The following is a 21,434-nucleotide window of genomic DNA, read 5'->3' on the forward strand; positions in this document are numbered from 1 at the left end:
CCTCCTCAACCCTCCTCTCCTCCCTTTCTGCATCCTTTGACTCTCTATGTCCCCTATCCTCCAGGCCGGCTCGATCCTCCCCTCCTGCTCCGTGGCTCGACGACTCATTGCGAGCTCACAGAACAGGGCTCCGGGCAGCCGAGCGGAAATGGAGGAAAACTCGCCTCCCTGCGGACCTGGCATCCTTTCACTCCCTCCTCTCTACATTCTCCTCTTCTGTCTCTGCTGCTAAAGCCACTTTCTACCACTCTAAATTCCAAGCATCTGCCTCTAACCCTAGGAAGCTCTTTGCCACCTTCTCCTCCCTCCTGAATCCTCCTCCCCCCCCCCCCCCTCCTCCCTCTCTGCGGATGACTTCGTCAACCATTTTGAAAAGAAGGTCGACGACATCCGATCATCGTTTGCTAAGTCAAACGACACCGCTGGTTCTGCTCACACTGCCCTACCCTGTGCTTTGACCTCTTTCTCCCCTCTCTCTCCAGATGAAATCTCGCGTCTTGTGACGGCCGGCCGCCCAACAACCTGCCCTCTTGACCCTATCCCCTCCTCTCTTCTCCAGACCATTTCCGGAGACCTTCTCCCCTACCTCACCTCGCTCATCAACTCATCCTTGACCGCTGGCTACGTCCCTTCCGCCTTCAAGAGAGCGAGAGTTGCACCCCTTCTGAAAAAACCTACACTCGATCCCTCTGATGTCAACAACTACAGACCAGTATCCCTTCTTTCTTTTCTCTCCAAAACTCTTGAACGTGCCGTCCTTGGCCAGCTCTCCTGCTATCTCTCTCAGAATGACCTTCTTGATCCAAATCAGTCAGGTTTCAAGACTAGTCATTCAACTGAGACTGCTCTTCTCTGTGTCACGGAGGCGCTCCGCACTGCTAAAGCTAACTCTCTCTCCTCTGCTCTCATCCTTCTAGACCTATCGGCTGCCTTTGATACTGTGAACCATCAGATCCTCCTCTCCACCCTCTCCGAGTTGGGCATCTCCGGCGCGGCCCACGCTTGGATTGCGTCCTACCTGACAGGTCGCTCCTACCAGGTGGCGTGGCGAGAATCTGTCTGTCGCACCACATGCTCTCACCACTGGTGTCCCCCAGGGCTCTGTTCTAGGCCCTCTCCTATTCTCGCTATACACCAAGTCACTTGGCTCTGTCATATCCTCACATGGTCTCTCTTATCATTGCTATGCAGACGACACACAATTAATCTTCTCCTTTCCCCCTTCTGATAACCAGGTGGCGAATCGCATCTCTGCATGTCTGGCAGACATATCAGTGTGGATGACGGATCACCACCTCAAGCTGAACCTCGGCAAGACGGAGCTGCTCTTCCTCCCGGGGAAGGACTGCCCGTTCCATGATCTTGCCATCACGGTTGACAACTCCATTGTGTCCTCCTCCCAGAGCGCTAAGAACCTTGGCGTGATCCTGGACAACACCCTGTCGTTCTCAACCAACATCAAGGCGGTGACCCGTTCCTGTAGGTTCATGCTCTACAACATTCGCAGAGTACGACCCTGCCTCACACAGGAAGCGGCGCAGGTCCTAATCCAGGCACTTGTCATCTCCCGTCTGGATTACTGCAACTCGCTGTTGGCTGGGCTCCCTGCCTGTGCGATTAAACCCCTACAACTCATCCAGAACGCCGCAGCCCGTCTGGTGTTCAATCTTCCCAAGTTCTCTCACGTCACCCCGCTCCTCCGCTCTCTCCACTGGCTTCCAGTTGAAGCTCGCATCCGCTACAAGACCATGGTGCTTGCCTACGGAGCTGTGAGGGGAACGGCACCTCCGTACCTTCAGGCTCTGATCAGGCCCTACACCCAAACAAGGGCACTGCGTTCATCCACCTCTGGCCTGCTCGCCTCCCTACCTCTGAGGAAGTACAGCTCCCGCTCAGCCCAGTCAAAACTGTTCGCTGCTCTGGCACCCCAATGGTGGAACAAACTCCCCCACGACGCCAGGTCAGCGGAATCAATCACCACCTTCCGGAGACACCTGAAACCCCACCTCTTTAAGGAATACCTAGGATAGGATAAAGTAATCCTTCTAACCCCCCCCCCTTAGAGTTAGATGCACTATTGTAAAGTGGTTGTTCCACTGGACATCATAAGGTGAATGCACCAACTTGTAAGTAGCTCTGGATAAGAGCGTCTGCTAAATGACTTAAATGTAAATGTAAATGTACACAGACCTTTAGAATGATCCTTCTCTCTAGTACACAGACCCTTAGAATGATCCTTCTCTATAGTACACAGACCTTTAGAATGATCCTTCTCTACAGTACACAGAGCCTTAGAATGATCCTTCTCTACAGTACACAGACCTTTAGAATGATCCTTCTCTATAGTACACAGACCTTTAGAATGATCCTTCTCTATAGTACACAGAGCCATAGAATGATCCTTCTCTATAGTACACAGACCTTTAGAATGATCCTTCTCTATTGTACACAGACCCTTAGAATGATCCTTCTCTACAGTACACAGACCCTTAGAATGATCCTTCTCTACAGTACACAGACCTTTAGAATTATTCTTCTCTACAGTACACAGACCTTTAGAATGATCCTTCTCTACAGTACACAGACCTTTAGAATGATCCTTCTCTACAGTACACAGACCTTTAGAATGATCCTTCTCTACAGTACACAGACCTTTAGAATGATTCTTCTCTACAGTACACAGACCTTTAGAATGATCCTTCTCTACAGTACACAGACCCTAAGAATGATCCTTCTCTACAGTACACAGACCTTTAGAATGATTCTTCTCTACAGTACACAGGCCTTTAGAATGATCCTTCTCTACAGTACACAGACCCTTAGAATGATCCTTTTCTACAGTACACAGACCTTTAGAATGATCCTTCTCTATAGTACACAGACCTTTAGAATGATCCTTCTCTATAGTACACAGACCCTTAGAATGATCCTTCTCTATAGTACACAGACCTTTAGAATGATCCTTCTCTATTGTACACAGACCCTTAGAATGATCCTTCTCTACAGTACACAGACCCTTAGAATGATCCTTCTCTACAGTACACAGACCTTTAGAATTATTCTTCTCTACAGTACACAGACCTTTAGAATGATCCTTCTCTACAGTACACAGACCTTTAGAATGATCCTTCTCTACAGTACACAGACCTTTAGAATGATCCTTCTCTACAGTACACAGACCTTTAGAATGATCCTTCTCTACAGTACACAGACCCCTTAGAATGATCCTTCTCTACAGTACACAGACCCTTAGAATGATCCTTCTCTACAGTACACAGACCCTAAGAATGATCCTTCTCTACAGTACACAGACCTTTAGAATGATCCTTCTCTATAGTACACAGACCCTTAGAATGATCCTTCTCTATAGTACACAGACCCTTAGAATGGGGACAGGACAGAGTTTGGGAAACCCTGTTCTAAGGTATGCAATGACTGACACGACGAAGAGAAACTGATGACGAATTTACGAATTTCAAAATTACACCTTCTGCATTCTACTACAATGTTCAAGAGTAAGTTAAAAGCCGGACTGAGTTCCTCAATTTATTATTATAATAATAATTACACACACACACACACACTTCCTATTTTCTACATTGTTTGAATAATAATGAAGACTTCAAAATTATGCAATCATGTAGTAACCAAAAAGTGTTAAACAAATCAAAATATATTTTATATTTGAGATTCTTCAAATAGCAACCCTTTGCCTTGATGACAGCTTTGCACACTCTTGGCATTCTCTCAACCAGCTTCATGAGGTAGTCACCTGGAATGCATTTCAATTAACAGGTGTGCCTTGTTAAAAGTTAATTTGTGAAATTTCTTTCCTTCTTAATGCGTTTGAGCTAATTAGTTGTGTTGTGACAAGGTAGGGGTGGTATACAGAAGATAGCCCTATTTGGTAAAAGACCAAGTCCATATTATGGCAAGAACAGCTCAAATAAGCAAAGAGAAATGACTGTCCATCATTACTTTTGACCAGTAGTGTATATTTTTGTTTTTGGAAGGGGGGTACCACCGCGGAGGCCCACAGTTTTGGAACCACTGTGAACCTTCTCTATAGTATACTGCCCACTTCAAATGGACTAGCAGGGCTTTGCTGGATTTCAAGTCTCAAACATCATTCAAGATCTACAGTACCAGGAGGTCTCCACAGTCTGTTCACTGCTTATCTATGTTGGCTTTCATTCCGACAATCCATTTAGGTTGGTATTGCTATAGGCACTACCCAGACTTTGACAACACATACCTGTGGTGTAGCTTGTATAAAGCTAACATTCCCCCCCATTTTGTTTTGTAAATCCGACGTGTGGAAACACACACTGACTCAGACCCACCCACTGACAATGATTACTGGCCTTGGGACGGCACATGTGGCATCATTTAATCATCTATATTTACACCGCCGCAATTCAACCGACGGTCTGCAGAACAGGCCCGGAGTCTTGGCCTTGGCTCGGTGCTGGGCGGAGTTCTTTTGAACTGCTTGCTGAATCAGGCTGGCCAACCCTGCTGAAGAAAACTACTGTTATTTTTGGGCTCCGTCTGAGTGGAGGTGTCATGATTTGTTGTGTGAACAGTTGACTTTGAGGCACTGCCTGAGGAATTATTGGGGCGAGCTGTTTGAAAGCCATCTGTCATGCTTGTTGCTGGAACGGCTGGAGCATTGGAGCGGCTGTCCATCCCTGGCCCACACCTGGGGGGAGGGACGTCTGCACTACTCTCCTGGATTCGCGCTGCAGTGGACCCATCACTGAGCCAGGACGAACGCCAAACCAGAAAGAACACAAAATGGAGTCTCAGTTTCACCACCGGCTATGGGGCTACAGTACGAACACTAAAGGCAACTGAGGACTGAGGGGAAAAAAACAAATTACTCAACTTGTTGGTTGAAACTAATTGAGGAAACAGTCTCAGGCCTTGGTAAAAAAAAGTTTCCCAGAAAGCCTTGGAGTGTAAGAAGTAGACTCTGTTCTTCCACGCCACAACAAAAACTAAACAACATTTAGGGCTTCATAATTACCTAATCAGCCTTTTGACAAAGGACGTTTAGTATGAGGAAGAAATGTGATCTTTTAGCGTCTCTGAAACCCTCTTAGAGGCCTGAAACTATTCTCCTCCGTATTCCGCCCGTGAAGAATTAAAAAATGTGTGGGGACGCCCGTTAGCTTGGCAATTAATGTCAAGTGTATCTCGCCACCAGTTCCTTCATCCGCTGGTAATATCACAAATTCACTTATCACTAGCTGAATGTCAAAAGGAAGTAGAGCTATCATTTGCTCTGTGAGATACAGCCCACCATCATCACTGGCAGTTCCTCCTCTGAAAGTGGCGGATGGATCTGCTTACCCTTTAGGGTGATATCGTCTCACTGTTTATTACAAAATACCCAGATTCCATTCTGCCTGATGAACTTTCCAGGAATCCCACAGAGCCAGAGCCTATTTGCTGCTCTGCTGGAGGGAGAATTTAAATCAGCTGGATTTTAAAAAAGAGAACGGAATACGCTGGTATTTTAATGAGGAGGATAGGGGGAAAGAACAAAGCATTTAAATCACTGAAATGCAAATCAGCTTCTCACCACAACTGTAGCAGTGAGTCATTCAACAGAACTCTGGGTTAACTTTAGTAACAACTCTCAGAGGTGTTGAGTCACGGGTCCTAGAGGACTAGCTGCCCTGTATCAAGGCTGTCTGTACTCTATGACCTAGTGAATGGCTATCAATATGTATGACAAACTAGCAAAACTCTCAACTCATCATTTAGACGGACAGAGTGTGTGTGTGTGTACTGCAGACTGGCTCATCTATATCAATGCAACCTGTTATATCCTGACTATATCTACGACCACCAACAATTCTACTTACTTCCACCATAACTAAACCCTTCTCCTCCATAAATAACTGTTACGACGACAGCACTATAATACAAATCCTCCTTCCCAGCGCTCCTACAGTTATCCCCTCTGACCTGGGGTCCAGTGTCAGCAGCTAAATGAACTCCACATCAAACCACCTCATAATCACCATACACTGAGACTATTCCCTGGGCGGCCATATTCAAACCCAAAGCGAGAAGACAGCAGGCAGTAGGCAAATGTAGTCTCTAATGCAGTAACTCAGCACTGAGGAGGCGTGGTGAGACCGTTAATCTGTGCCCCCCGAGAGGGGCCATGCCAGGCCGTGGAGCTGGCGGTGCCAAGCCTCAGCGTGGCGAAGCACAACCCCACCACATGCTTAAGTTAACCACCGAGCTGTCAGGCGAAGGAAAGAGATGTGTGAGTGAGATGAGAATCGAAAAATGTGTGTGTCTGTGTGTGTGTGCGCATGTGTCTTCGAGTTTATGCATGTGCACGTCTGTGTGTTTGTGCGTGCTCGTACACTCGCGAGCAAGCTGGGATTTGGAGAGCTCAGCATGCCTTTGGCTGCCACATTCCTGGGGCCCATAGGGATGTATCTCCAGGTCTCTAAGGAGGGGAAATAACCTTGGATAGATCTGATTCCTGTCACCGCCACAACCTCCAACCAGCCCCAGAGCCCCCATTCAACAACACTGAATATCAATACCACACCCCCTCCCTGTTGATTCAACCCTGGTGCTGAGCTGACGGGTAACCGCCTAACCTTCAAACCTTTATGTGCTGGTTTCCTGGACACAAAACAAACCTAGTCCAGGACTAATCTGTGTCTGGGAAAAATCTAACCCTGGTAAAGACATAAAAAGGTGTATGTTTGAAGTGGCTGACTCAATCACCTGATATGGTGGTTAACAAGAGTTTCACAATTTGCGGCACCACACACACGGCTGCTGTTTACTCTGTCGGCAGCACATATAAAGCGTGTCCAAAGCCAGCTCAGTAGGTTGGTTAAGGAGCTGGACAGCATCATCACAGAGGGATAATCGCTGTGAGACAGACACGAGAGATAGACACGAGAGACAGACAGAGCGAGACAGACAGACAGAGAGACAGAGAGAGGGGGGGTTGATTGAAATGCTATGCTAGCTAGTGTTAGCCGCATCCAAGCCTTGCTGGAAGGCGTAATGGGTGGCTGGGGACTGGGGTCAAACAAATTGAGCTCTATAAAGTGTCAGTGGAACAGCATAGTTGAATTTGAGGCCTGGTGCTCAGACTGGCAGTTTGGAAATTTGACCATCGTTTTACCAGGGAGTCGTGGCTTTGGAAAAGCTGTGTAGAACAAGGAGGAGGGATAGAGGGGATGGAGGTATGGTAGGAAGGCCTAGGGCCAGGTTTCTGGACCCAGATTAAGCCTAATCCCGTACTAAAAAGCATGCGCAATGGAGTGCTTTTCAGTCGAGGAATAGGCATCGTCTGGGAAAAAGTTCCCTAGAGCCTAGTGTATGTACAGAACATTAAGAGTTTTGCAGAAGGTGGTTTAGAAAGAAGTGATGAAATGGAGAGTGCAGAGAGAAGGAGAGAAACAGAGGGGGCAGACTTAGTTCTCCTGAGAGGCTGGTGGGAGAGCAGCCAGTCTGGTGTTTTAGACATGGAGATAGGTCTCAACGGACTGACTGCCATTCATATTGGCATCAAAGTCATTATGAGAGAAGGGCTTTTTAAATAGAATCATGTCAAGGCAGCAAATGAGAGCTAAACCACAAGGATTTCTCTGCAAATTGAAATGTGACGCGTAATTAACTTTATAATGCGTTTACAAATGAGGTCTCCCCCTCTATGTGTGTGCGCACGTGTGTTTATCCATTTGTGTGTGTGTGTGTGTGTGTGTGGGTGTGTGTGTGTGTTTATATATCTCAATGTCCCTTTTTGTAATTATGCCAGGGGAGATTGTAAATTAATGGTAATAAAGTCAAAAGACTATCACTGTAAATTAATGCACACTGCTTATGCAAACCCTGACCTTGATTCTTAATTATCACAAAGTCGGTACACAGTACACATGCAAACGTTATTAGTAATAATGAGAGAGCGAGCGAGAGCGAGAGAGAGAACACACTTTTGGGGAAATAAAGCAGGGCATATCTCAAGCAACAAATTATTAATTAACCTGAACTAAAATAACGTTAGATTTCCGGCGAAAGACTAAAAGCCTTTTCCAATACTTTTGAAAGTAAAAAAAAGGAGTTGTATTGGAGAGAATGGATAGAGAATGAGTCGATAGAGAGACCAGAGAACTGTGTTTCTGTCGCCCGCTGAAGCGAGGATGTTTTAAATAGCTCTTAATCAAGCGGACTGGGTTGTCAAACGGCAGTCAAGCATCGACCAGAGGAAGAGCCGAAGCGAGAGAGTTTACACAGCCCAAAATCTGCCCACGTTAAGCAGATCATTCATTATTAAGCAAGTGAAGAGTTGTTGTATGGTGGGGGCAAGTATAGTGTCAAATTTAGTGAAGATAAAAAATGATTTGCTATTTTGATACGTGAGGCTTATTTGATCTAATAGAAGTTTAGAAATTCGAGACGGTCTATGCTTATTTATGAGGCTAGGCATCTCATTCTCCATTGAATACAGGCGTCAACACCCATCATTGAATATTTTTTACATTTATTATTCAAATAACGCAATGTATCCACCAACCCAAAAGAGAAGAATAGGTGGAGCTTGACAGCCCGCCGTTCTGCTCTGTGGACAACGAATCCCATTGTTAGGGCGGAGACTCAAGCATCTCGTCATTATATCCAGTCTCTCTGGTTGGACACAAAGTCATATAATTATGCTCTCTCTGTGTAAAAGGCCTCACACCACTTCTGTCTCCCGAGAAGAGCGGATCTCCCACCCTGTCTCTCTCTCCCCCTCCCCTGATCTGACATGTGTTTGTGCACTGATGCGGTTTTCACAGCCCCTATCACCCATCTGTCTGTTCCTCTCAGCGCTCCATGTCCACGATCATGTGATCTAACAGCCCTGACAGAGAGATCCCTCCTCCCCACTGTAACCAGTGAACTGGGCTGTACTGGACCGTGTCTGTGTGTGCCAAACCGTGTGTTCTCACAGACGTTTTTCAGGGCTGACAGTTTTCATCTGCTAACAGTAACAAGACTAGCTTCAGGGCTGGTAAACTAATCAGCTACAACAGATTAATATAATGACAATTCAAATGCATTTACTTCACTTTCCTTTCTGATCACCTTCTCACCCATAGTGTGTCTACAGCTAGGTTTCCATCCAAGTGGCAACAAGGTTTATGTGAAAATTCTAATATCCAAATAATGAAAATATGATAATTTTCCCAGCAGTGGTACATTAAAAATCTGTGCGTGATGACGTAGTGCACACAACAAGTACTTTTAGCTCAAGTTTTCATGTACCAAATAAAAATGTAAAGTTCAATGTGTTTCCATCGCATTTTCAACTCTACGGATAGTTTTGTCACAAAATCTGTTTAGTTAAATAGCAAATGTGCCTCCTCTGGTTCTGGCACCTGCACTCTTGCCGATAGCTCACATATACAGTGTGGGTAGACCATTTTACTACTGGTAGACCATTTTACTACAGGTAGACCATTTTACTACTGGAAGACCATTTTACTACAGGTAGACCATTTTACTACAGGTAGACCATTTTACTACTGGTAGACCATTTTACTACAGGTAGACCATTTTACTACAGGTAGACCATTTTACTACTGGTAGACCATTTTACTACAGGTAGACCATTTTACTACAGGTAGACCATTTTACTACAGGTAGACCATTTTACTACAGGTAGACTATTTTACTACTGGTAGACTACTTTACTACTGGTAGACTACTTTACTACTGGTAGACTATTTTACTACTGGTAGACTATTTTACTACAGGTAGACTATTTTACTACTGGTAGACCATTTTACTACTGGTAGACTATTTTACTACTGGTAGACTATTTTACTACTGGTAGACTATTTTACTACTGGTAGACTATTTTACTACTGGTAGACTATTTTACGAGATTATTATGGATAAGAGTGGGATACTTTTTATTTGTCAAACAGCAGCCACACATCGATCATCATGTCACCAGAATAAGACTCAATATTTATTGAAAGGAGCATCAAGTTCATCACCTTGCACTTTCATCACCCTGTGAAGTTCATCATAACTTATTTCATCTGTAGCCTAATAAACTGCATGCTTTCCTGACGAGTCGTAGTGGGAGGACCAGACAACATGTCATCGCATGACTCCAAGTTAACTTTGATTTCATGGTTATCATATCAATATTTGCATAATTCATTTTACACAAAAACATCCCACCAGGTCGAGCGAACAAATGATCTGTTAGCATTTATAAAATTGTACCGTTTCCATCACAGCTGTCATGACTTTTTTGAAATATACGGTATGACTTTACTCGCTTAAGAAATGTGTATGGAAACATGGTGTATGAGACGCACCTGAAGACTGAGAACTCACCCGTGACCTTTCATGACCTCTCACAGCCATCGACTGATTGATATATAGACCTATCTTCCACCATAACGCTTTGGTGACCATTGACAACCTGTCACAAAGTGACTGTCCCCTTTCAGAATGTTCCCCCCTCAGGACATAGTGGTTCAACTCCGACTTCCTATAAGACATGTTCTGGAACTTTGGAGACTAGAAAGTCTTTCTTAAACCTCCTGCTTTGGGCTGGATGTGTCAATGTGTATTTCATACATGCATAATCTATGAGAAATACTGTCTTACCTTAATTACCCATGGAATCCCTAGTTTGAAAGCGACTGTTTTCTGGAAGCTGTGCGGCAGGTAGCCTAGTGGTTAAAAGAGCATCGGGCCAAAAGGTCGATGGTTCAAATCCCTGAGCCGACTAGGTGAAAAATCTGTCGATGTGCACTTGAGCAAGACACTTAACCCTAATTGCTTCTGTAAGTCGCTCTGGATAAGAGCGTCTGCTAAATGACTAAAATGTACAAATGTAAATGTGTGGTGCCCTTTCCCCAACATTTTCCCCCACGTGGGTCAGCCCCCTAGCAATTTGAGTTCTAGCCAACAAGCTTCAGCCCTTCACCATTTGAGTGACAGCTAGCAAGATGCACACACAGTAGAGCGAGAAAGAGAGAGAGCAATTACGTGGTGGACATATGTGACATAGAACGCAATTTTCGGGTACAACTTTTGGCTAATGAGCGCTACTTTAAGAGCTACTGGCTGAAGTATACAAAAGTAGCAGAGAATCTATTTAAAGTGAGAGATAAACACTGAGAACAACTCTGAGCTACTTTAGGGCCGTGAGAGCTGCTTCAAAGACGTGTTCCGACGGGAGAAGAAGAAGATATGGAAAGATAGAAACACACAGCTACACGACATAAAAGACAAAAATGGCCTCCACTGAGTCTCATTCACCGTTAGAAGCAATGTGTGAAAAGCGTCTGGTTTATGTTGATAATCTTCTGGTCACTTCCTCTTCTTCAGATGCCTTTTATCACATACAATGAGCAGTATAAAGAGATTGAATAAAAGCAGAATTCATATTTTCTGAGGAAGCAGTCAACACAAATGGTTCGGTTAAAGGTTGAATTGAAGGCTGGATTACATTGTACCATATGTGAAATTGAGGCCAATATGGATATGGAGGCACTGACAGAGAAGGGAGGCCTGTAGCAGGGGACTCATCAGATCACTTACCTAAACAGCACACTCCCATGGCGTGGAAGCCGTGATAGGGAGAATATGTGTGTGTGTGTCTGTGTGTGTGTGTCTGTGTGTGTGTGTGTGTGTGTGTGTGTGTGGTGGGGGTCAAGGCCATACGGGGTGAGCAGGGAGCACTCTTGCTCCATTTCTTCTTAGACCACACACACAGGCAAGGCCAGAATGGAGGGAGAGATTTAGAGAGTAAAAAGATGGGCTAGAGAGAAACAAAGGTGCACTAGAATAAGCGAGCGAAGAGGTGGAGATAGAGAGAGGAGGCAGGGCGAGGTAGAGGAAAAAGAGGGGCAAGGCAAAGAGAACAGAGAGAGGAGGGGGGCGAGGTAGAGGGAACAGAGAGAGAAAGAGAGGGGGGGCGAGGTAGAGGGAACAGAGAGAGAAAGAGAGAGGAGTGGGGCGAGGTAGAGGGAACAGAGAGAGAAAGAGAGAGGATGGGGGCGAGGTAGAGAGAGAGAAAGAGAGAGGATGGGGCGAGGTAGAGAGAGAGAAAGAGAGAGGATGGGGGCGAGGTAGAGAGAGGGAAAGAGAGAGGAGGGGGGCGAGGTAGAGGGAACAGAGAGGGAAAGAGAGAGGAGGGGGCGAGGTAGAGGGAACAGAGAGGGAAAGAGAGAGGAGGGGGGCGAGGTAGAGGGAACAGAGAGAGAAAGAGAGAGGAGGGGGCGAGGTAGAGGGAACAGAGAGAGAAAGAGAGAGGAGGGGGCGAGGTAGAGGGAACAGGTAGAGAGAGAGAAAGAGAGAGGAGGGGGTGGGAGGTAGAGGGAACAGAGACAGAGAGACAGAGAAACAGAGAGAGAGAGAGAGAAAACGAGTTATTTTCCTACCATTTGGATGAGGCTCTCCTGGATTCTGTTCAGTGTTGTTCTCAGTCGGCTGCTGATCAGACCCGGACCTGATGATTCATACTGCAGAACAGACACACACACACACGGTTAATTCACACGCACTGTCCTGTCTACACTACAATCTAACCACATAGGGATAGAATCACAGGAGGGGCCCACCAGGGGGTCTACACTGCATTGGGTACTATGAGTAGGCTACACTGCATTGGGTACTATGAGTAGGCTATACAGCATTGGGTACTATGAGTAGGCTACACTGCATTGGGTACTATGAGTAGGCTATACTGCATTGGGTACTATGAGTAGGCTACGCTGCATTGGGTACTATGAGTAGGCTACACTGCATTGGGTACTATGAGTAGGCTACACTGCATTGGGTACTATGAGTAGGCTATACTGCATTGGGTACTATGAGTAGGCTATACTGCATTGGGTACTATGAGTAGGCTACACTGCATTGGGTACTATGAGTAGGCTATACAGCATTGGGTACTATGAGTAGGCTATACAGCATTGGGTACTATGAGTAGGCTATACAGCATTGGGTACTATGAGTAGGCTACACTGCATTGGGTACTATGAGTAGTCTATACTGCATTGGGTACTATGAGTAGGCTACACTGCATTGGGTACTATGAGTAGGCTACACTGCATTGGGGACTATGAGTAGGCTACACTGCATTGGGGACTATGAGTAGGCTACACTGCATTGGGTACTATGAGTAGGCTACACTGCATTGGGTACTATGAGTAGGCTACACTGCATTGGGTACTATGAGTAGGCTACACTGCATTGGGTACTATGAGTAGGCTATACAGCATTGGGTACTATGAGTAGGCTACACTGCATTGGGGACTATGAGTAGGCTATACAGCATTGGGTACTATGAGTAGGCTATACAGCATTGGGTACTATGAGTAGGCTATACAGCAGTGGGTACTATGAGTAGGCTATACAGCATTGGGTACTATGAGTAGGCTACACTGCATTGGGTACTATGAGTAGGCTATACAGCATTGGGTACTATGAGTAGGCTACACTGCATTGGGTACTATGAGTAGGCTACACTGCATTGGGTACTATGAGTAGGCTATACAGCATTGGGGACTATGAGTAGGCTACACTGCATTGGGTACTATGAGTAGGCTACACTGCATTGGGTACTATGAGTAGGCTACATTGCATTGGGTACTATGAGTAGGCTATACAGCATTGGGGACTATGAGTAGGCTATACAGCATTGGGTACTATGAGTAGGCTATACAGCATTGGGGACTATGAGTAGGCTACACTGCATTGGGTACTATGAGTAGGCTACACTGCATTGGGTACTATGAGTAGGCTACACTGCATTGGGTACTATGAGTAGGCTATACAGCATTGGGGACTATGAGTAGGCTATACAGCATTGGGGACTATGAGTAGGCTATACAGCATTGGGAGTCTCGTTATTGGACATAGATTGTATAATTTTTTCACTGCAGCTACATTTAGGCAAGAGGTCTGAGAGAGAAAGAGAAAAAGAGAGAAAGAGATATGGTTCTTGTCAGTTTGGGAGAATTGTGGATGACTCCGCCACCTCACATTATCATGACAGAGTAGGGGCCTGTAGCTCGACTCACCACATTATCATGACAGAGTAGGGGCCTGTAGCTCGACTCACCACATTACCATGACAGAGTAGGGGCCTGTAGCTCGACTCACCACATTACCATGACAGAGTAGGGGCCTGTAGCTCGACTCACCACATTACCATGACAGAGTAGGGGCCTGTAGCTCGACGCACCACATTACCATGACAGAGTAGGGGCCTGTAGCTCGACTCACCACATTACCATGACAGAGTAGGGGCCTGTAGCTCGACTCACCACATTACCATGACAGAGTAGGGGCCTGTAGCTCGACTCACCACATTACCATGACAGAGTAGGGGCCTGTAGCTCGACTCACCACATTACCATGACAGAGTAGGGGCCTGTAGCTCGACTCACCACATTACCATGACAGAGTAGGGGCCTGTAGCTCGACTCACCACATTACCATGACAGAGTAGGGGCCTGTAGCTCGACTCACCACATTATCATGACAGAGTAGGGGCCTGTAGCTCGACTCACCACATTATCATGACAGAGTAGGGGCCTGTAGCTCGACTCACCACATTATCATGACAGAGTAGGGGCCGGTAGCTAACCACATTACCATGACAGAGCAGGGGCCTGCTGCTAACCACATTACCATGACAGAGTAGGGGCCTGCTGCTAACCACATTACCATGACAGAGTAGGGGCCGGTAGCTAACCACATTACCATGACAGAGCAGGGGCCTGCTGCTAACCACATTACCATGACAGAGTAGGGGCCTGCTGCTAACCACATTACCATGACAGAGTAGGGGCCTGCTGCTAACCACATTACCATGCCAGAGTAGGGGCCGGTAGCTAACCACATTACCATGACAGAGTAGGGGCCTGCTGCTAACTCCATTACCATGACAGAGTAGGGGCCGGTAGCTAACCACATTACCATGACAGAGTAGAGGCCTGCTGCTAACCACATTATCATGACAGAGTAGGGGCCTGCTGCTAACCACATTACCATGACAGAGTAGGGGCCGGTAGCTAACCACATTACCATGACAGAGTAGGGGCCTGCTGCTAACTCCATTACCATGACAGAGTAGGGGCCGGTAGCTAACCACATTACCATGACAGAGTAGAGGCCTGCTGCTAACCACATTATCATGACAGAGTAGGGGCCTGCTGCTAACCACATTACCATGACAGAGTAGGGGCCTGCTGCTAACCACATTACCATGACAGAGTAGGGGCCTGCTGCTAACCACATTACCATGACAGAGTAGGGCCTGCTGCTAACCACATTACCATGACAGAGTAGGGGCCTGCTGCTAACCACATTACCATGACAGAGTAGGGGCCGGTAGCTAACCACATTACCATGACAGAGTAGAGACCTGCTGCTAACCACATTACCATGACAGAGTAGGGGCCTGCTGCTAACCACATTACCATGACAGAGTAGGGGCCTGCTACTAACCACATTACCATGACAGAGTAGAGGCCTGCTGCTAACCACATTACCATGACAGAGTAGGGGCCTGCTACTAACCACATTACCATGACAGAGTAGGGGCCTGCTGCTAACCACATTACCATGACAGAGTAGGGGCCTGCTACTAACCACATTACCATGACAGAGTAGAGGCCTGCTGCTAACCACATTACCATGACAGAGTAGGGGCCTGCTGCTAACCACATTACCATGACAGAGTAGGGGCCTGCTGCTAACCACATTACCATGACAGAGTAGGGGCCTGCTGCTAACCACATTACCATGACAGAGTAGGGGCCTGCTGCTAACCACATTACCATGACAGAGTAGGGCCTGCTGCTAACCACATTACCATGACAGAGTAGGGCCTGCTGCTAACCACATTACCATGACAGAGTAGGGGCCGGTAGCTAACCACATTACCATGACAGAGTAGGGCCTGCTGCTAACCACATTACCATGACAGAGTAGGGCCTGCTGCTAACCACATTACCATGACAGAGTAGGGGCCTGCTGCTAACCACATTACCATGACAGAGTAGGGCCTGCTGCTAACCACATTACCATGACAGAGTAAGGGCCTGCTGCTAACCACATTACCATGACAGAGTAGGGCCTGCTGCTAACCACATTACCATGACAGAGTAAGGGCCTGCTGCTAACCACATTACCATGACAGAGTAGGGGCCTGCTGCTAACCACATTACCATGACAGAGTAGGGGCCGGTAGCTAACCACATTACCATGACAGAGTAGGGGCCTGCTGCTAACCACATTACCATGACAGAGCAGGGGCCTGCTGCTAACCACATTACCATGACAGAGTAGGGGCCTGCTACTAACCACATTACCATGACAGAGCAGGGGCCTGCTGCTAACCACATTACCATGACAGAGTAGGGGCCTGCTACTAACCACATTACCATGACAGAGCAGGGGCCTGCTGCTAACCACATTACCATGACAGAGTAGGGGCCTGCTGCTAACCACATTACCATGACAGAGTAGGGGCCTGCTGCTAACCACATTACCATGACAGAGTAGGGGCCTGCTGCTAACCACATTACCATGACAGAGTAGGGGCCTGCTGCTAACCACATTACCATGACAGAGCAGGGGCCTGCTGCTAACCACATTACCATGACAGAGTAGAGGCCTGCTGCTAACCACATTATCATGACAGAGTAGGGGCCTGCTGCTAACCACATTACCATGACAGAGTAGGGGCCTGCTGCTAACCACATTACCATGACAGAGCAGGGGCCTGCTGCTAACCACATTACCATGACAGAGTAGGGGCCTGCTGCTAACCACATTACCATGACAGAGCAGGGGCCTGCTGCTAACCACATTACCATGACAGAGCAGGGGCCTGCTGCTAACCACATTACCATGACAGAGCAGGGGCCTGCTGCTAACCACATTACCATGACAGAGTAGGGGCCTGCTGCTAACCACATTACCATGACAGAGTAGGGGCCGGTAGCTAACCACATTACCATGACAGAGTAGGGGCCTGCTACTAACCACATTACCATGACAGAGCAGGGGCCTGCTGCTAACCACATTACCATGACAGAGTAGGGGCCTGCTACTAACCACATTACCATGACAGAGCAGGGGCCTGCTGCTAACCACATTACCATGACAGAGTAGGGGCCTGCTACTAACCACATTACCATGACAGAGCAGGGGCCTGCTGCTAACCACATTACCATGACAGAGTAGGGGCCTGCTGCTAACCACATTACCATGACAGAGCAGGGGCCTGCTGCTAACCACATTACCATGACAGAGTAGGGGCCTGCTACTAACCACATTACCATGACAGAGTAGGGGCCTGCTACTAACCATTATACCATGACAGAGTAGAGGCCTGCTGCTAACCACATTACCATGACAGAGTAGGGGCCTGCTACTAACCACATTAACATGACAGAGTAGGGGCCTGCTACTAACCATTATACCATGACAGAGTAGGGGCCTGCTGCTAACCACATTACCATGACAGAGCAGGGGCCTGCTGCTAACCACATTACCATGACAGAGTAGGGGCCTGCTACTAACCATTATACCATGACAGAGTAGAGGCCTGCTGCTAACCACATTACCAGCAAAGGTGTTGTTTTGATGAACTGAGGCGAAAGTAACAAAAGAGAAGGAAATTGGTTGCATCACCCCCAAAAAAATCCAGGGCAAGGGAGAAAAAAAATTGCTCTCAAAAGTGGTTCTATTATAGTAACCCAGTCTGTAGACAGAAGAGTTGACACGTCACACTTCATGATTGAAGCCTGGGCTCAGCAGTGATCTTGGTTTTTCCACCAATTCAATTCAAAGGAAGGTCATGGTTTTGGAATCCAAAGCTTAAGGTCAAATTTCTAATTTGAGTTCTGACACTGGTGGCATTGTGACGAAGGCCAGAAGTTTCTCCAGGTCAGGACAGGTAGTCAGGAAATACTACAGAACCCAGGCCTGAGCAGAGGACGAGAGCGAGAGAGAGAGCAAGAGAGACAGAGCTAGGCAGGGCTAACAGAGGGTGAGGAGGAGCATGATGATGATCTAAGATTTATCTATGCAGCACACTGCAGTTGATGAAGGATGAGTCCACTACTCTACTAGTGATGGGGCCGGAGCCCCAGTCTTACCCAGCAGAAAGGGGCAGCAGGCCTGGCCGGACCAGCCTCCCTGCCCCCCTGGCCGCCGGGCACACACAGGCTAGGGGCAGGCTTGGGAGCAGCAAGGACAACAGAAAACAAACAAAGCAAAAACCAATGGTGCAAATTAAACAATGAACTGGAGGAGCAACATAAAGCAAACAAAAGCAATAATGAAATTGTTGGCTTTTTGTATTTGGAGGACCAGATTATTGAGTGTTGGAAAAAGGGTTGAGAGAGCTGTTTGAGTGTCCTTCCTTCACTTATTTTAAGGGAATGACGTGTGTGTGTGTGTGTGTGTGTGTGTGTGTGTGTGTGTGTGTGTGTGTGTGTGTGTGTGTGTGTGTGTGTGTGTGTGTGTGTGTGTGTGTGTGTGTGTGAGAGAGAGAGAGAGAGAGAGAGAGAGAGAGAAAGAGAAAGAGAGAGACAGAGGCAGAGTAGGTTTGCATATTGTGTAAACAACATCAGCCTCTTTGAGCCCTGGAGACAGATGGCCGTAGAGGGGAAAATAAAAACATTATCTCCCACTATATTGTTAAGATTACTGCTAACTGCCCAGAGAGCCAATCTATTATCTCTCTCTGGGATGAGTGCAGGGGGAGGAGGGAGGAGGGGAGGGAAAGCATTTCATCTGGATAAGGTATTTCCCCTCTTCCCCCGTTGCACCCCAGTGCCTGAAAGGTGAGTTATGAACTCTGGACAAGAAACTGTGAATGTCTGCAGCTAATGATTCTTAGCATATGTGCGTGACAGAGTCAATATCGCAGCAGTATATAATGGCACTTTTACCCGTTCGAATACTAATGGTCGCTCATTACTCAGGGAATGGGGGGCTATATCAACTCATGGTATAATAAGCTATCCATAGGTCACAATAACAGACTATACGTGCATATCAATTTTTGAGGGGGGTTGTAAATATTCATGAAGCATTAGCATTTGTGTGTGGGTGTCTTTGAATGAGAGCCATATTCAACTGGAAACTAACGAAGCAGGGAAGAGTGAGAGGCAGGAAGAGAGACAGTGGGAGAGAATGTGGGAGATGGAGGATGAAACAGATGGAAGGACAGAGAGAGAGGAGGAACAAAAAGGAGAGGAAAACGTAAGGAAGAAAGATGGGGAGACAGAAAGAAACAGAGAGAAAGAAGAGAAATACAGAGAAAGAGGGCATGATAGAGAGAAAAGAAACAGAGAGAAAGAAGAGTAATACAGAGAAAGAGGGCATGATAGAGAGAAAAGAAACAGAGAGAAAGAAGAGTAATACAGAGAAAGAGGGCATGATAGAGAGAAAAGAAAGAGAGAGAGTTGAAGAGAAAGACAGACAGCCAAATAGAAGGTAAAAAACAAGGGAAGGGAACGGAACCCTGTCAAGGTGCCATGCGACTGTTCTCCTGTCCTAATCACCAGTACGCTCCCTGGACCCGCTGAGGAGAAGCCAGTCAGGACCCAGGCAGCAGAGCCTCATCCACTCTGGCATGTGACAGCCATTTTGTTGACATCATTAGCAGCTCCCCCGGGGTTTACCAGTCACACAGTTGCAAGCACACCGAGCTCTTTCTTTAGCCACTAAAATAGAGGAGTTTTAACGTGACAACGAAACACTGTTGTTTTGGAGTCCTGTGATGATACCAGTATCACAATATTTTTTCCATGGTAAAAAAAGCAGACCAAATTCTTTGATCCTTTAAAAACATGGTGTATGTAAAATATTGTGTTCTATAGCTTGGAAAATAAACACATGTGACTCTGGATGACAACATAATGTTTCCAAAATTAGGGCTGTTTTCCTAAAGAAATTAAATCTGCTTCGTTTTTTGTTTCTTTGCCCCTAAACTAACCGGTATCGCAATACTGGTTTCGTCCCAGTCCTATTGTCCTGAGAGAGGCAGAAAACTTGCCCTGTCACTCTGTGTGCCCTGTCACTCTGTGTGCCCTGTCACTCTGTGTGCCCTGTCACTCTGTGTGCCCTGTCACTCTGTGTGCCCTGTCACTCTGTGTGCCCTGTCACTCTGTGTGCCCTGTCACTCTGTGTGCCCTGTCACTCTGTGTGCCCTGTCACTCTGTGTGCCCTGTCACTCTGTATGCCCTGTCACTCTGTGTGCCCTGTCACTCTGTGTGCCCTGTCCGTTAGAAGAGACAAACGGAGGAAGAGAAGTGTCACCTGAAGGGATACAGTACTGAAGCCTAATACGGACCAATTAGCACCTCAGTGTCCCTTATCTTAGTGAACCGACCAGTTAGCATCTGTGTCCCTTATCTTAGTGAACCGACCAGTTAGCACCTCAGTGTCCCTTATCTTAGTGAACCGACCAGTTAGCATCTCAGTGTCCCTTATCTTAGTGAACCGACCAGTTAGCACCTCAGTGTCCCTTATCTTAGTGAACCGACCAGTTAGCACCTCAGTGTCCCTTATCTTAGTGAACCGACCAGTTAGCATCTCAGTGTCCCTTATCTTAGTGAACCGACCAGTTAGCATCTCAGTGTCCCTTATCTTAGTGAACCGACCAGTTAGCACCTCAGTGTCCCTTATCTTAGTGAACCGACCAGTTAGCACCTCAGTGTCCCTTATCTTAGTGAACCGACCAGTTAGCACCTCAGTGTCCCTTATCTTAGTGAACCGACCAGTTAGCATCTCAGTGTCCCTTATCTTAGTGAACCGACCAGTTAGCACCTCAGTGTCCCTTATCTTAGTGAACCGACCAGTTAGCATCTCAGTGTCCCTTATCTTAGTGAACCGACCAGTTAGCACCTCAGTGTCCCTTATCTTAGTGAACCGACCAGTTAGCATCTCAGTGTCCCTTATCTTAGTGAACCGACCAGTTAGCATCTCAGTGTCCCTTATCTTAGTGAACCGACCAGTTAGCATCTCAGTGTCCCTTATCTTAGTGAACCGACCAGTTAGCACCTCAGTGTCCCTTATCTTAGTGAACCGACCAGTTAGCACCTCAGTGTCCCTTATCTTAGTGAACCGACCAGTTAGCATCTCAGTGTCCCTTATCTTAGTGAACCGACCAGTTAGCATCTCAGTGTCCCTTATCTTAGTGAACCGACCAGTTAGCATCTCAGTGTCCCTTATCTTAGTGAACCGACCAGTTAGCATCTCAGTGTCCCTTATCTTAGTGAACCGACCAGTTAGCATCTCAGTGTCCCTTATCTTAGTGAACCGACCAGTTAGCATCTCAGTGTCCCTTATCTTAGTGAACCGACCAGTTAGCATCTCAGTGTCCCTTATCTTAGTGAACCGACCAGTTAGCA

At 46.8% G+C, this 21,434-nt stretch overlaps 1 protein-coding gene across 3 annotated transcripts in view; it reads right to left on the reverse strand.

The window, feature by feature from the left end:
* vps50 (VPS50 EARP/GARPII complex subunit) overlaps window positions 1-21,434 on the reverse strand; it is a 240,066-nt gene that overhangs the window by 55,367 nt on the left and 163,265 nt on the right. For 2 of the 3 annotated variants that reach the window (XM_071375172.1, XM_071375171.1), the window contains 2 exons: window positions 18,171-18,251; window positions 12,435-12,515 (listed from right to left, as the gene is read on the reverse strand). In XM_071375172.1, the coding sequence (XP_071231273.1) occupies window positions 12,435-12,515; window positions 18,171-18,251 (162 nt within the window). The remainder of the gene's footprint in view (window positions 1-12,434; window positions 12,516-18,170; window positions 18,252-21,434) is intronic. The other variant, XM_071375173.1, reaches the window with a different exon arrangement.

Source organism: Salvelinus alpinus, chromosome 29 (assembly GCF_045679555.1).
Source record: "Salvelinus alpinus chromosome 29, SLU_Salpinus.1, whole genome shotgun sequence".
Taxonomy (NCBI): Eukaryota; Metazoa; Chordata; class Actinopteri; order Salmoniformes; family Salmonidae; genus Salvelinus; species Salvelinus alpinus.